The following is a 17858-nucleotide window of genomic DNA, read 5'->3' as shown; positions in this document are numbered from 1 at the left end:
AACTGCTGCCTTGCTTTTGAAGCACATGTAAAAGTGTGCACACATAATCAGCAGAGGAAAGTATGTATGAAGGTGGAAAGACTCTCACCTGTGTCTTGCGGAGCTCTGCGTTGTTGTTGCCGAGATCGTCCGTGTTGCTCATCCCTTTGGCTCTCTTCAGGAGGATGGCCTTGGCTGGGGAGATGCGGAGATACCGCGAGCTGGACAGCACCAGGTTGATGCACTCGCTGGGGTTGCGGGGCTCCGCTGCAACCTCGCTTTCACTGATGGTTTGGGGTAACAAAGGGGTAAGGAATAAACAGAGTCAGTCTTAGCAACCAATGCATCGGTCCCCTCAAGGTGGTGGCACATGGTATCATCCACAGACAGAAATATACATAAAATTTGCATGCATTAATCTCACACATTTGTCAAACAATGTCTCTTGTCAATCAATGACGGACATTTTGGAGCATGATGACAAAAACCATTCGTCCCTTATCACTGACTAAGCTTCTCTTGAGAATAACTACCCATGAAGATGCTTGAAACTTTGCTCCCCCCTCCCCTCTCCTAACCCCCCCCCCCCCCACTACTACCATGTATAAAAGTCAGTTTACTCACTTTGTAGAGGATCCTGCCTTCTCACTGCCTTCATCCATGTTGGTCATTCTGATGCTGTCACCAAGCTGTTGACCACCCTGCAGCTGGGAGGGCAGTGGGAAGAGATCGGCCAGAGCCAGGCGGTTGGGCGTCAGCGACTGCAGTACCCACTTGAACAGCGGGTTGCTCTCCTGCTCAATCTCTTTCACTGCCTCCTTCTCCGCCTCCACCTGCTCCTGGACCCACGCGTTGTCACGGCGACCGCTGTCGATCTCGTCCCCTTCCTCCTTGTTGGAGTCGGTGTCCTTGTGGGCGTCCTCCGGGTATCTCGAGAGGGCGTTGAGATTTCTGGTGGTCTCCCTCTGGTCACTGGGCAGGATGATATTCTCCGGCACGTTGGCTAGACGAGGCGCATGGTGCTGCGGCGACAGACGAGACTCGTCGGGCGACGATCGCCCGGAAATTGAGTTGGGAGACAGCGATGGAGTGGTTTCTCCCTGTCTGCTGACGGGAATGGGTTCAACTTGAACTTCTAATGCACTTGGTGCTCTGCAGAGAAAGGCACAGAGAAATCAAAATTGTCAGTTTGCGAGCAAGGTTTGACAACTTATGCAAAAAGGAGATTGTCAATGCTGGATATCTGAAACAAATACAAAGTACAGAGTAAAGAAAATTACTTCATTTCTTTTTCCTTTGTATATGCAGGCATCCTAGATCTATGATATGCTGCTCTCTCTTGAAATACTTCCAGATTAAGAGTGGATGGACTCAAGACATCACCAAAGTCTTATATAAACCCCTCATGCTCTCTCTGTAACACACTGCAAGGCACCCTGGGATGACACAAACCATCTGATATCTAGGAAGATACGTGACAACCTCTCCAAACATCCAACATGAACATGCTCACAGTCATTCTACGAAAGCGGAAGGCTGAAGACCACGTCATTCTACATTGGACGTGATTCAGGCCGAGGCTACGTTTGGAACTCTGGAAAGCCGGAGGTTGGATTGCTGTCCGCCTGTGCACTACAGTAGAAATGGGTGGTGTGACTGGAAAAACAGACTGGTGTCTGTCCTCTTCTCATCAGGCCCAATGATACTGGACACCTTCAATGAAGTGGACACACTAGAGGGAAGATGGGGTTTCACTGGTATGTGATTAGGTCTGACAATACATCAACCTTCCCCCTTCTCATTGGGGGTAGGGAGAAGGGGGGGGGGGCGGTGGAGCTTCTACATATTTTTTGACCTTTGTGATGTCATCATAAGAGGCCAGTCATGATGGATCCTATCACCTGATGCATCATCCATCACATTTAGTGTTGTCATCTCACTATCAGGCCTGGAGGATGACTGTCGGCCGGAAGGATGTGGTTAAGACTGAAACATCTCATGACTGACAGCTCCCAAGTACTTCTTATTAATATATCTCATACTCTCTCTCTCTCTCTCACACACACACACACACAGGCTCCCAACTCCCTTCCAGCTCACATACTTCACATAGCACTCATCAGGAGTAGGATTACAAAGTTCAAAGTGTGGTGAACCACAAAGAGCTCTGTGCTCTAGCACAAAACAATGTCAGCAACAAAAAACAAAAAACAAAAACAAAACAAAACAAAACAAAGCCCAGGGAGGAGGATAGCTTCCTCCATGCCCTCTCAATGACATCTTTTTCCCTTCATAAACTGTCTCATCCAGGTGACACTCTGGGCCACAGCCCATCAAACAAACTTCCCTGAAGTTAGAGCAGCCTTCAGGCATAACAAATTCTGCAAGAAAGGGCTGTCATTGCAATCCTAAAATACATAGGTTAAAACCTAGCATCATGTTTCAGCTTTTAGCTGCGCCAAACGGATCAGAAGAGGTCATCGCCTAACGAGGGTAACCCAAAATGAGATGGGTCTTCCTACAAACGTTGGTGCTTGAAGCAATAGAGGCTTGATATTTTGATACCTTTCTCTACGAAAACTAGCATGAGCACTTTCCTAGCACCGATCCCATAACTTTCAGACTTTTTTCAAACTGAATCAAAAACAAAACAAGAAGAATTTAAGAATAAAATAAAGGGGGAGGGGGGGTGTTAAGAAGTGATATTCATAGGAAAGATCTTTCCTCTGCGAAACAATCTGTTGTAATAACATTCCCTGGGGTGAAAGTTGAGACATGCAGTGACATCTTAAAACTCCCCACTGCCTGCGGACGGATTGTCTGATGAAAGACATTCCTTATTCTGTTGAAAAACGTAGCATGGTACATTATCCTAAACAACCTGAAAATACATCTACAAGGAAAAGACAAACCATCCTTTGCCCTCTTTTATATCAAGTCAACATTCAGCTCAGAAAGAAGAGATTATATTTCAAATCAGAGAAGCGCAGGTATTTCCCAAAGCAAGACTCATCATTATCTTTCAAGTCTATAGTTTCTGAGTACTCTACCTTGATGTGAAAATATGGCATAACCTGATATTAGTGTTCTTTTCTTGTTGATATTGTTCAGCATGTTGACTAATAATATACAGGTCAGAAACACAGCCACCTATAAATATGACCCCTGTGTTACCCCACAATCCATCATTCTTCACCTGACACTTGGCAGTGCCATTTACCCCCCTCTTATGACTTTAAATAGAGGATAGAGCGCAACAGGGTCACAGGGGGGTGAAGCGAATTAACATTCCAGGGATGAGAGTGGACGTCAGTGGCCAAATTCTGCCGGTTCCATTTCCTCCCGACTTCTAGAGAATGGTTCCAATCACTTCAAGATTGGACTGACTGAGAAAAATTAAATGGAGGAGACATTGACAATTTTCTTTCTGAAGTGCAACTTCCCCTCTACCCCTCCCCCCCCCCCATTTTAATGGAAGAGGGAAACATGAGGATGGTCAAGAATATGGAAATGATGTTTGGAAGATGTATGGTAAAAAGTCCTTTGAATAAAAGATCCATGAAAGCTAGAGAAATGTTGCCAAATTTTGAGAGCAGTACTACAACCATCTGAATGGGAGTGAGTTAACACACAACAGAGGCGCATGTCTTTCTTGAATGGAGGAAATGGCCTTATGATCTTTGAAACAAGAACAAAAAAAAGGATCATGTGACCTCAAGCTATCAGACCAAGGCTGTGTGCACAGAGCACAACAAAAGCCTTCAATTAATACAGGGGCCATTTCCTAATTACCCTAGTCATGAGATGGGCAACCTGCAAACATAATAATCATGTCAGGTACATATTTGCCCTAAAGCTTTTGGAAGACATTGCTCCCCCCCCCCCCCCCCCCCCATGAAACAAAGGTACACTCAATATACCCATGTACATGGTTCATGGCCATCTTTAAGTTTTGGCTTGTATATAAAAAGATTTGGCTTGGTAAGAAACTATTCGCAAAGCCCCCTTGACATTTCCATCCTTAAGGACCACTTCATTCCTAAATCGGCTTTTGGAGTAGGATAAAACTAGTGAACTTGGGGCTCCAGCACCCCACATTATCCACAACTCCTCAGGGTGTGAAATGAGACCTGCTCATTTCATTCCAGTGGAAATACCTTCTCTTCCCACCTCCCTGTTCTAACACAGTGTAACAAAACATGAGGCAATCAATAAACTGCAGGTGATGGCTTTGTACAAGCATGCGCAATTGCAAGTTTCTCAAACTCAGTACACAGTTTTGCTATTTAAAAAAAAAAAAGGACCAGGACAATTCTGCACTCCAAACTTTGTGGTTGCATTAAAGACCCTTCTGCCCTCATAAAGGCAAATTCCTCCCAAACACTATAATCCATAACCATAAGGATTTGCCATCTCTCCCCAACATGAAAGGCTGATACAATCATCCCGCTACATTATTAGGTCACACATTGTGATCAATAAAGCCCTATGAGCATGTGATTTCATTGGCAGAGATCAGAACGATATGAAAAGAAAGATCGCAGATAGAGAAAGAATCTCACCCTATAGCCTACTCACCGATTTATGACCTTTACACCAAGTGGCAATGTAATGGCCTATTTTCAAGTCCGTCCAGAAGCCTCCATCTGATGAGCTACACCCTTGAAACCAACTTCTTGAAGATTTTCCCCACATCCCCTTTGCGGGACAAAGCACCTCTTTGTGTGCGCGCACAATGTTCAGCAATCTGGCTGAATTTTTCTTCAAACTTCCTCACCCCCCAAGAACCAGCCCCTAATACCCCTCTCTCGCTTTTGCAAGTCTGCCGCTAGAACAACAAATTCTGACAACCTCAAACTGGAAGACTGGCCTCCCTTCTTCAGTTTCAGGAGCTGGGAGACAAACCATTTGATTCCCCCAATCCCTTCTCAATATTTTTTATGGCCAGCTGTTTAAACAGGAAATGAGCAGTTCTTTTATAGGCACACTTGGACACTTTCACAAGAAGGCACCTTCATCCAGTCATCTGGATTTGTAATCCTCTGATTAGAAATATCCTTCAAAATATGAAGTTTCATCTGAACAACCAATTTGGGCTCCATCATACTGTAGCTCTTAACTCTGCCTGGTAGAACATCTGCTTTGCTGTCTGAAGTTCAAGAACATGCATTCATTCTATAAATAGGGCAAAGGGCTGTCATGAGTTTGACAGCTCCATTTCAGGAGGGGAAAATGGTATCTATTCCTTTAATTCTCCATTACACAGGCACACACACACACTTTCTCCCTCTTCTTCTTCTTTAGTTGTCTCCAAAGCAAAGCATGATTAATTGCAGAAACTGTAAGAATAAATCTACAGCATTCTAAATCTAATCATTATATTATGTCTGCACACTTCTCCTATTTTTTTTTCTCCTAGCTGCCATTCCCCTACATGCTGACACCCACAACACCGACACCAAAATGAATGCAAGTTTGCAGGAAGCAAGACTAGCAACTGCCAAATGGCATGGCGAGATTTACTGCCTCTCTGACCTCAGATGACCTTTGCCCTGGGGCCAGTATGACCTCACCTCTTCCCCTTTGCTCCTGCCTCTGCTCATGGGGAGTTCCTCAGATAGGGAGACACCTACTCTCAAGAGTGAGGGAGAACTAGACAAAACTCAGAGCATTCAGAATCCACATCTCGAAGAGAAACAGATAGATCCTGCTTATTTCTCTGCTGGTATATATACAACATACACATATATATATACACACACACATGAACAACAACTTAAAAAAACAAAATATTCTGCCGACAATGAAGCCTTCATTACAGTGCATTCATTGTTTTGAAAAGAAGTGCAATGTACCCTTCACACATTGCCCTGTTGGATAGTCACCACTGTGGTATTTACGGCATGGCACTTTGGGAACATGATCAAGACTGGATAGGAGCATAATCAATCATGTTGATTCAGAGAGCCTTTGACATCAAGGCTGAAGAATAAAAAATGAAACATTTGACTCCGAAAAATGGGAGTAACTAGAAGCTCACATCAGCACAGGAACAACACATATCCTATCCTGCAGCACCTAAGTTGCTATTCCCCTTCTTTATTCAGGTTCTCCTGATAAAATTCTTACTCAGAGCATCATTTATTGGCTGCTGGGAAAAAAAGTTTGGGAAATCACAGTTTCCAATGATTTTGTGATACATAGAGACTGTGCCCAATGGGCCACATGATGGTGTAGGGTACATCACGTGGCAATGCACTTACCACACCAAGCTGGGAAAAACAGGGGCTGCCGAGCGCATATCACACACGAATATGATGTCGAAAATGATTATGGGGTCCCAGTAATATATGCATCAGTTTTCCTCCTACAAGAGAACTGAGCGTAGCCGTGGTCAAGATTTGGTCCCCTCCAAATGACCAGGTCCCGGAATGTGCACCCACCAGTGGGATTGTCAGTGTCAAACAATGATCAGGCCATCATAGAACTGCTTTTATCAACTGGTCTTTGGCAGGCTCAGCCAATAAGCACATACCAATTACATCACCTTGCACGGATGGGGGTAATGGGGGGGGGGGGGGGGCGGAGGGTGGACAGAATCACTGTATTGACTGGTATCTGATTAGCAAGAACGAAAGAAAATAAAAAAAGCGTCGCTCAAAAAATCAGGTCACAAACCCAAGAGTAAACAGAGAGAGAGAGAAGTGCAGCCAGAGAAGTTTGGTACACTAACAGCAAAATTCCCATCTCAACACAAAGGGAAGAATTTGTAATTTGCAAGACAGTAACGACTGGGGACGAAGCTCACAAAAACTCACAGGACCCTTGGAGGAGAAATACTTAGAATATGAATGGTAAGGGGAGAGAAGAGAACAAGTTAGAAAAGCTTCACATACCGCACCCTACTTAACAAAGTTTATATAAACAGACAGGACTGACTGAGATTCATTATTCATATGATTATTCCCAAAATGACAACACAAAATATTGGCAGTAATATTAGTTTCCCACACAATTTGCACATGAAGAATTAAAAATATAGGGCCCATATATAATTGGGCCTAGGCCCTATATAGATATGACCCTGACAATGCCGATGCACAAACATACACATGTCTCACAAAGCAGACTGCAGGAGTAACTTGTAGTAAATATTTGTAACATTTTGGAGAAGGCATTAGACACATACACACAATGTTGATTACATGCAATTGCAATCTCCTCTAGATCCTCCTCAACAACAACAACTGAATAAATCAAAGACAAAAAATCCTGATTTGAAAAGGATACAGAAATGAAGGAGCTGCTGAAAGATAAGGTACCAAAAGACCCAAACTGATTATGTCTTCTTTTTTTCCACCATATTTGTTCAGGACCGCTTTGTAGGATTACCAACTGTTCCTTCTTCCATTGCAAACTTGTTTCAACAATGGATAAGGAGCTCTCACCGCGGAGGGGGAGCAAAAGGGGAAGCTCACTTCCTAGGGCTCTGGACTGAAGGCAAGCAATGGAGATTAAGGGAAATACCTCCGTTAGCGGTGTGTAACTAGTCCAGTAAAGCCCCTTTTGGTTCAATTGTCACACACAGAGCTCTCTCCTCACCAGTTTGGCACATAATACAAGGAATGTATGCAAAACTCTCTGATTGTCCAAAACATTGAGAAAAAAATAATGGTGTGAATTACAGAACACAAGTCAAAATCCCTACTTCACTCAAAAATGCTTGGAGAGAAAGAAAAAAGTCAGCTTGAATTTAAGCCTCACAGCGAGTGGAATTTCAAGGAATGCTAATGCCTTGAATACACTTCACTACGGCCATACATATAGGCCTGCAGGTCTAAAGGGTCATATACAGAGGGCTATGAGGCCTATACCAAGGACTATGCATCATCAGAGGGCTATATACAATGTACTGATCCATGGAGGGGGCATATCACAGGATGATAAGCCCTTCCTTGAATCCTAGCAAAATGCATTTCTATGCAATAGTTGGGATACCAGTGTGGGGAAATAGCAGGCCAATGCTTGAAAGGATGCCTGGGTGACCTATTAGGTCACACAAGTTCACTGCCCTGCAGGGTGAGGAACTCCAAAAACCAGAGGTGATTATGTCTTATATCGTTTTCATTCACATCATGACTCAATCCAGACAGTGACAAAACTTGTTGTCTATCTCGGTATCTGGATGTGGTATCTAAAAGTTTATTACTTGTGCGGTTCAACCTCATGCAGTTTACAGCTGGTTGGTTATGACAATGAAGTACAGGGTGGACTGCCATTTGGAGAGCAGGATAGCCCTACTTGTGTTCCTCGAGACTACGGAAATATTTCATGGAGGTTGTTTTGAGAGGTTGGAGGGCCAAAAATAGTCTGCTGCTCCACAGTGATCTAGGCAGCAGTGGCAGGAAAACTGCATAAAAAACTTATGTTTAGTCATAAGCAAACATGGACATCACAGACAAACCTCCCTCCCCCCTCCCCAGGGGTTCAGTGGTGTGGTCAGTGCCCTTGGACAGTATGATTCACTGATCAACAGTTGACATTGAATCACGGGTTTACTTTGAATCATGAATTTACTTTAAATTATGCAGGGGAAGAATGCATTTCTAGCAAGAAAAAAAAAACAAACAAAAGAAAAAAAACACCGAAACAAAATTGACTTTAATCATGTGAGTTCAGGCACTTTGGTCAAAGTTTTTGTCATCTTTCTATACTAGCCAGAGTTATTGTATGTACGCAAGACTTGTACTAGTCTTCATATCCTCAAGTGTCACAGATAAAGAACACTGAAATGGCAAGTACTATGGATACCCTCAGTCCTGACCTGACAGATGCATACTGACACAGACATTTTCCCCCTATGTTTCAAACATGGCTCACCCATCTTACAAAAGTAGAATTCGATCCCTAATACATTGTCCTTTCAGAGGTTGACTGAGATTGGGTATTGCCATAATTCCACCCCAAGGTTAACTGTCTACATTTCCTTTCCCATTATTTTCCACATCCCCCTCTATAAAAGGGCAAAATGTTACCACTAAGAGGCAATTCACATTTCCAAGCCTCAGTGACACAAATCTTGCACTTAGGGTTTTGAATGAAAAGGAGATTTGCTCTGCTAGGATTTAAAAAGGTGGTTTGGTTCTCGGCTCTGAGGTCTGCCTGAAGAATACTATCGGCGCTGACTCAATCTGTATTACGACATGACTCAAATAGCAACATTGGCAGATTAACACAAGATACAATGCTATACTTTTCCTGTTCTCTATGTTAACGGTGAGGCAATCTATTCATAACCAGAACTCACTTCAAATGGTAAAAAAAAAAAGAAAAAAAAAGATGTGAACTACCTCACTATGCATTCAATAATCTATGCCAGGAATTTGTACATGTCTGGTCAGAATTATAGCTTTCAGTAATTAGCAAATAACAAATCAGGTAACTATGCACTATGATTGATCAACAGTTGGCAGATAGGGCCTGTAAAGACATTCACAGTACAGACAGGCTCTGGGAAATTCTCCTGAACATTATTCTGCATGATGATTATCACGCATATAGGCCTTCATAGTACACACAAAACTACCTACATAAGGCGTGTCTTCATCAGCCCGAAGTTTCAAGATAGCGCGCTATCTTGCGGTTACCAAACTAGTCCGATGTCAAAATAGCGCGCTATCTGTGTAGTGAAGACGCAGATAGCGCGCTATTTGATCGGGAAAATTTCCCCCAAAATCTTGGTCTAGTTCGTCAACTAGAGCGCTAATTCGTGAAATAGCGCGCTATCTTGGGTGCGTCTCCATCAGCCCCGAAATTTTCTCGATCCCTCCACGCTTCTGGTTCGCCAGCTGGCAATGGAAAGCGCATGTACAAGCAGCTAGTGATTGTGTATAGTACATTACACGCACGGTGTATTCAAGGATCACATGTGTGTACTATAGGCCTACTGTTGTTGTCATCTTTAAAACCAGGGAGGTTATTTCTCTCACCTCCCTATTAAAACTCAGTGCCTTGCATGCTAGCTGTTTGTTTGTTTGTTTGTTTGTTTGTTTTTTTTGGTAAACTTCTTCTTCTGGTCCACTCTATTCATACCTTACACTGTAGCTGAAGATTCTTGCAGATTGTGTGCATTTTGGATTTGTTTAAACATTGCAATTCGTTAATTTCATATAAGATACCTCACTGGACAGAAGAAAGAGTAGCGTTATTAATATCCCTTTGGAGAGAATTTGCTGTACTGCTCACCTCCCTGGTTGTAGAATCGTACATACGGTGATATAGGAGATTTTGAGCGGGGAAATCCACTTTCGAACCGCGAGCCAGGCAGAGTAATATTGCAAAGTGCGCATGCGTCAATTTTCGGACTAATCTCCCGAAGCAGGCTGTTCGAGCTGATGAAGACGCACATTCGCTGTATCGGACTATTTTCTAAGACCGCAAAATGTCCCGCTAGTTTGAACTTCGGGCTGATGAAGACACGCCTATACTGAGCTAATCTTGCAATCAATTCACTAACCCTTTGTGTATTTTGAGTGCTGATTGGCCAACAAAAAAACCCACAGCATTGTACCCACTGTCCAAATTCCCTAGCACAGCAAGTGTTAAATACTCCCTTCTGAACTGCTTCTTCACAACTGATTCTGAATTTAAGACCAGTGAGAACCTACACTTATACCTGTATCCCCATTTATCACTTGTGTTTACAATCAAGACTGAGCTTAGCCTCTTGTCAGCGAGAAATAAAGGCTACAAATGCCCTGGTAGAATCGCATTGTTTACAACAGCCATTAAAAGTCACACTTTTCATTGTGGGAAAAAAAGGTCTCCCTCCAAAACGTTCCCTTTCTGAGGTTGTTTATTTCAGTCGACTGTGCCTTCACAGAATTCATAATTGCGTCAAATTCCATAGAATTCATCAAGCGAGGATGGATACTAATGGAACGGCTTGGGGGAAACCCGTTACAACCAGCTTCTGTTTTGCAGTGGAGCATATTTTCGCTGCAAACACTTTCAGAACAGAAAGAACAGGTAGGGGGAAAGTTTTACAAAGTATGAAAGGCAAGGATGGGGTGCAAATTGTAGATTAACAGGGGAGGGTACAGCAGATTTGGTAAACTACACAGAACTGCCCAAAAGGAGGAAGAAGGATATGGCTTATTTGTTTTTTTTTTAGTATGCAATAACAAAGCACACAAAATTATCATTTTTTCCCACCTCAATATGCCTCTCCCTAAAAAGTCAGGGATTCTAAAACATTAGCATCTCTTCCACGTGATCTAGTTTATCTTAGCACAGAAATTTAAGGCATAATTCAACTTGGACTGCAAAATAACCACAGCATGCCATAGCATCTTATAGTTGCCAAGTAGAAATCATACCTCAAGATGTCCGCCCCCCCCCCCCCCTTGTCACTCCTCTCCTCTACTACCACCTGACAGTCTCCAGCTTCATCCTTCAGCCATATACCATTACACCAACAAAACTTGCTAGTCTGTGTAATATTCAGAAACACACAGTCCGGAGTCATTGATACACCTGAAATCAGTAAACTTCATACTTGTAAAAACAAATTCCACTGCAAGTTTACTACTCTGCAGATGTGAGGCACATTGTGCTATTCTGTGGTTCTCTAGTATATTGACATCTCCTGTGTCAAACTCGCCCACTTGCCCAAGAGGTCAACGAAGAAAAAAATGAAACGTGTACGTTATCGCCAAGTGCTTGTGAGTCATCTCCAACATGGTTTTATTTTCATTTTTTTTTTCTTCCTTCTAAACAACTCACCTTTATCTTCCATTGATGTTTAGTCAAATTCTTATGTCCATGGATGGTAAGTTCATGGCAAAGCTCAACATTCTGTTTGATCATACATTCTTCTGTTGTAAGAAGGTATACAAAAGGTCTTCCCCCCCCCCCCCACCCAAATGTGTGACTTGACGGCTCTTCATGTGACTTGTTCATGTAACCTGTTTATGTAACCTGTTATGCTATTCCAGTTGTGATTTTCCCCACTTGTTATCTAAATCTCACGATTCAAATTGTCACGAGTCTCCTTGACTTACTTAATGGGTAGTACAAGCACCCCACTTGCTTCACCGAAATATCGCTTCCGCATAGAAACTCTATCAAACCATGACCAAGGCATCGCCCACACTGAATGCTCACCACCCGATCAATTATTCCACTCAATCGCATGTCCCAATCATAAATCTCTGAGAACCAATTGTCAAAATACAGGCAGCTATTCTTATCTACTCCTTTATTCCACCACTTCCTCATATAATAGATTTCTGAAAATTACTCATGTATTTCCTATATACACGAAGCAAATATTACAATAGGGCACACTTGGCAATTTCCGCCCAATGGCACAAGCATTCATTACTCCCATCCATTTTCTTCAGTTCATGCATACATCCATTAAAAAATGAAATGAACTCAGGAACAAGCACAATCTATCCCCAAATCAGATCCAATGCTCTACAAAGTTGGCATGAAATCACACTGTGTGTACTAACAAAAATAAAGAAAAAGGGAAAAGAAATATCGTGCTGCTATTCAGTATTTTATGAACTGGCCTGCCAGCTAGCCCAATGCTCAATGTACAAAACTTCCAACATGGTTATTTCCTATGTTGCACTATGACTCATTGCTAAGATATCAGACCACTGCTAATCTGTGATGCAAGCACCGCATCTTAAAAACACCCACAGAACTTTCAGATCCTAGTTTTTACTAGTCTACCTCAAATATTTTTCAAGTGATGCAAACTACATATAGATTAATGCAAAGCAACACTGACATCACATTCTAAACATATATTCTGTTTTAAAAGATGTGATACAATGATAATGGATTTATTTCATCCCTTTCCTGTAATAACTTCAATTCTTCTCAACGAGCAGAAATTTTCCTTTCAAAAGCCTGCTCAAAGCAGTGGATATGGTTCTTTGTCATCCCAATCAATTTCCACTTCCTTTGTTCTCTGATGAAAGATGCGGTTGCCTAGCAACTCCTCATTCTTGTTGGAGGAGAGAAATCTCCCAAGCCTCACTGGATGCAGATTTCTAGGCGAGATGCCATAATTTCTTTGTGTGTTATGCACAGATCGCACAAAAGTCAGCCAATCCCCCTCTGGCCAAATTTGAGAAAGGTTTAGTCTCCACCCAAGTCTCAAGGTATAGTTGCTTAGGTGTTGCACAGAAAGCTACACCCTACAAGCACACCAACTGACCCCCTTATGGGAGATGGGCAAGTGGTTTTCTGACACCTTCTCTTTTGGAATGGGATTATCACGTGTGTGAGGATGAGTCACAGAGTAGTCATCTTTCCACCTTAGTCCTTTCGGTTTCCTCTGGAGCTTGGACACACTTATCTGTCATCGATATTAAATCACAATTCCAACCAGCAGCCAGGCACAATCTAGGCTTAGTATTTCATCACAAGTCACACCTTTCATCATAATCACTGGGAATAATCTGCAGAATGTTTGTTTTGTTGTTGGTTTTTGCTTCTTTTTATTCAGTAGAGAGAGAGAGAAAAGAAGAGGGGATGGAAAGAGATTATATTTGGTAGGGTTTCCCCCAACACTGCATGGGAAATTCCGTTGTAATTTGTCACTGGACTTGTGGTCAGCTTGGGCCATGGTATCGTCACTACAATTTGAGTCACTACAATTTGAGGAATAAGCTTCAATTTGAGGGGTGACATTGTCCGGGCAGTTGAATAGGCCGCCATGCCCTGGATGCCACACCACAGTGATGGTCAAAAAACCATAACGGTCAGCGAGTACAAAGAATGAGACCTTCTCCGAGCCGAATCTGACCACGTCACATACCAATTTTGGAATCTAGCTGCACAAGATCCTCCACAAGGAGAAAGAAAGGGCAGGGGGAGGGGGATTAGCTTCACAAAAGGGATGAAATTAGCTCTGGACAGTTTCTCTGAGCTAAACTTGACTCACACAGGCTAGTACTTATTTTCCTTGTCAGATACTTTGCTGTGCATTTTCAGCAATATAAAAGCAAGTGATCACACTATGGAGATGGGGTTACATATGGATAACTGTTGAATTTTGATCTGCCATCTGTTCTTCACTTAAACAGCTGGTTATTCTGTTCTGAAGAGAGATCTATCACAAATCTCTAAGCCGAATGTTTCGGGCACACACTGGTATACGTGTATACATATATTAACAGAAGCTCTTCATCATGACACTGCCATATGCTTAAAAGTGCCACGTGGCAATGATATTTGCCTAGACATTTGAAGAATTTGAAATACAAAATCGAAGATCAAAATTTTAATTGAGTTTTCCTTTGAATCACTTTAGAGATACAAATTTGCATAACAGCAGAAGTACACATGTGCTCTTACAACTCCTTGGTACACATTTTGAAAATATCTTTCGCTTCTATTAAGCAGAACATCAACATAATGCATAAAACTGTATTACTGTTGAGTGAAGTTCTAATCAAAATAATCAGCAAAGACTGGATTTCTCAAGCACATGAGTACTTCTTACAGGACAATGAGGCACAATGATTACTGCATGCGAATTAATCAAACTATGCTGACACACTCAGATTAGCTAACAAACACAAACTACAATGACACATACAATCAACACACATCCAGCTGAGCACACACACATAAAAACACAATACACAAATGCATACACACAAATGCTTGCACCTTACCTTTATATTAAAATCATACATACTAAGCCACTCTTCTCGTAATATAATGGCAAAATAGCAGCTACATGACAATACAAATCAAACATGACTTGCGTGGGTATGGCATGGAGGACTATAAAATCTACCTTGCAAAAAGTTTTCCAACTTGTGGCAACACAGCTCCATACCATGAAGAAAACACAGGTTTAGATTCCCAAATCTCTCAGGCAAAGAAAGGTGTCTGTAATTGGTGTCTGCGGTTGGGACAGGTTGGAGTATGATACCCGTCCCAGTGTTGCTCAGCAGTCCCACAGTTGTCACACTAACCTCTCGCTAACAAGTGGCTCAGTCTAATCGGGAGGCTTGGATGCACCCGAGGGAGGCACAGTGAGACAAGTCCATTCATGGGAATGGGGGTGTGCTAGCTAGCATTATCATACAAATGGGAATGGGGGGGGGGGGGGACTGGGAGGGGAGGAGGAGGAAGAACAGTGCAGTTTGGGGTCAATCCCATGTATGGTATCTGAAGAGTTTTAACATAGAATGACACCAAGCTTGAGTATTCCCAAGAAACTCCTGATAGCTAACCTCAAATAAAAGGTGGTAAAATAATTGGTGAGAGGACTTCCTACATACAATATATCCACATTCCTTTTCAATACCTGATATGTATACATTTGCTGCATACATGCAACTGGTATAAATTGGTTAATATCTACAATCAAATATCCAAGTACTATTGTTTCCTTACCCCTCCTATTTAGACCCTTTCCTCTCTACTCTGCCCACTCTACTCTCTTGTGAGAAAACATTGAAGGTAGGGGGTGGGGTGGGGAAAGAAACAAACTTTGGGGTAGATGTCACAAGGAATCAGAGTGACAATTGAAATAATGCTGTAAATCTCAGTATGGATTTACCACGGGTGAGCTCACACGCCTAACCTGTCAATGCAACAATGACATCGGAATCTATTTATTTGTTTGTCCCATTTCCATTCCCCTCCCACCCCCCAGCAATAGCTTCTGAATTGAATACTTTTCTGTCTTTTGCACTACTAGCCCATGCAGGAAAACAAACAAACAAACAAACAGATTGAAGGGATTTTTGTCGCAAAAAAATCCTAAAACTGCCATCAATGTCCAACCAGCAACATTCAGAGCAGGCTATGTTATTATCTGCCGGTATGCTGTTAACTTCCCATATCATTAAAATCCAAAATGGTGAATACTTTGGGCTGTTGCCAAGTGTTGTTGAACAAAAACCTTGATTTCTCTGCCAGCTCTGACTAGAAATACTAACAACTTCTATACATTTCCCTCAGTTTTTATGGTCTGTTACCTCTCCCCCCCCCCCCCCCCAAGCAAAATTGAAAAAATCATCAAGCATGTCACAAGCCAATTTGCCAAGGTATAGTTTTATCATCCTGCGTCCATAGCCTCCATACACTAACGATCCAGTAAATGACTTGACATGGTGGTCTGTTTTGAGTGCCTATTCAAGCAGTCTTCCTCGGGAACAGTTTGTGATGTAGAGCGGTATTTTTCCAATGTGTGGGCTTGTAGCACTGGAAGTCAGTGACCTATGTTTGAGGTCTGATTTTTTTTTCCAAGTCAGTAAATGGGGATGGCATGAAAAGAGGTAAATATCAGAATTAATGGTAAAGAAGGAAAAAGGGAATAGGGGGGGGGAAGGGGAAGAATGAGGGGGTGAGGAAAATATTTCCTAACCTCACATGATTTATCCTCAGCACTTGTCAACTCATTGTGGGTGAGCGGAGTCCTTGATTTTGTGTAATAGCATACAGCACAATCAATGGCATTCTTTCTCTGTGTTTTCATTTCACCTCAAGGCAGTTGTAGGCAATTTTCTGCATAATGCACAATCTATCAAATGAAACGTGATCCTCCAGGTAAAGGACCATGTGGCCAAAATGAATTAGACTTCGGGACCAAGACAGGAAATGTACCCACTAACCGAATATTGTGCTATCACAACCACTGTATAAATCATCTCCAGTTGTGTGAAAACTCAATGCTATGAGTACAGTGCTACTGCCCTCTGGAGTCTCAGATGACAATATAACAACATAACAAAACGGAAGAGATTGAAACACAGCGAGTGAATGTTTTAATCTTTATGGAAAATGTGTTTGACCTCAGAAACAGGATTTCATGGTCTAGAATTATCACATGAAAACGCACGGACTTTCAAATAAAATAGTGAGAGATCAAACCGTGCAAAATGCATTGTATGTGATTGTTCACATTGCATGAGGCATGTTTGACAACTGTTGAGCTCACACTTGCTCAACCATGCAAATTCCCAATCACTGTATGCCTTAAATTCAGTGGAACATAAAAATCTACAAATGAAAAGCATCTACAAATGCATATGCACACACACACACACACACATACAAAGACATCTAGACAGACTTGGGGTGGGGTACAGCAAGAACTTAAATGAATGTTTACCTATCCTTGCTCTAATCCTATGTGGCATGTGTGATATTAATCTCCAGTTAGTGTGTTTCTACCTAATCTTAACCTTGGTTAATGAATTCCATCAGCCAGACAAGCCATTAGTTTGGATGGACATTAACTGTAAAGCATATGAATTTCAAGCCACTTATAGCACTATTTCTATTGTTCCGAAAGTGCTTTTAACCAGTTGAAGACAGGTCCTGAGTATACTCAGGCAAGTGTCTATGGGAAATGCATGTTGTAGCAAAATCAGCCTGTCCTCAATGGGTTTAACATTATTTGGAAAAAAAAAGTTTTAATCTACTTTTAAGCAGGTCAAAAAGAAATGAGCACAAGGACATTCAGCTTTGTATTCAAGAACTACCCAAGGTATGATGGCTCTACAGCACTCAGCTGTAGAGATAATCCCACACATGCATATCTTTGAGATGAATATTGTTCTCCCTGACAAGTGTCCGGACTGAAAAGAAAAGAAAAAATCCTTCGGTTATGCACTCTCAGTACTACATTCTAAACTCTCATTTTTACTTTGACATCAACCCGATGAGGATGAGTCCTGAGTATACTTGGGCAAGTTCTCCTTTTTCCTTTCAACTGTGACTGCCCCGTGTGAATGAAATTTGTACCTCAAAGCAGTCATTCAAGACCCCAGAGAGTATGGACCTCAAGGTAAATATTTTACGGCTATAATAAATTCAGAGGAAGGCAGGTTCTTGGA

At 42.1% G+C, this 17858-nt stretch overlaps 1 protein-coding gene across 1 annotated transcript in view; it reads right to left on the bottom strand.

Moving 5' to 3' along the window:
• The window catches only part of LOC140235360 (uncharacterized), a 177996-nt gene that overhangs the window by 2944 nt on the left and 157194 nt on the right, over window positions 1–17858 (bottom strand). Inside the window, exons 6-7 of the mRNA XM_072315388.1 lie at window positions 604–1131; window positions 89–263 (exon numbers count right to left, since the gene is read on the bottom strand). Of these exons, the coding sequence (XP_072171489.1) occupies window positions 89–263; window positions 604–1131 (703 nt within the window). The remainder of the gene's footprint in view (window positions 1–88; window positions 264–603; window positions 1132–17858) is intronic.

This window comes from Diadema setosum, chromosome 11 (assembly GCF_964275005.1).
Source record: "Diadema setosum chromosome 11, eeDiaSeto1, whole genome shotgun sequence".
Lineage (NCBI taxonomy): Eukaryota > Metazoa > Echinodermata > Echinoidea > Diadematoida > Diadematidae > Diadema > Diadema setosum.
Note: the sequence above shows the minus strand (reverse complement) of the source record. Positions and strands in the feature narration are given on the sequence as shown.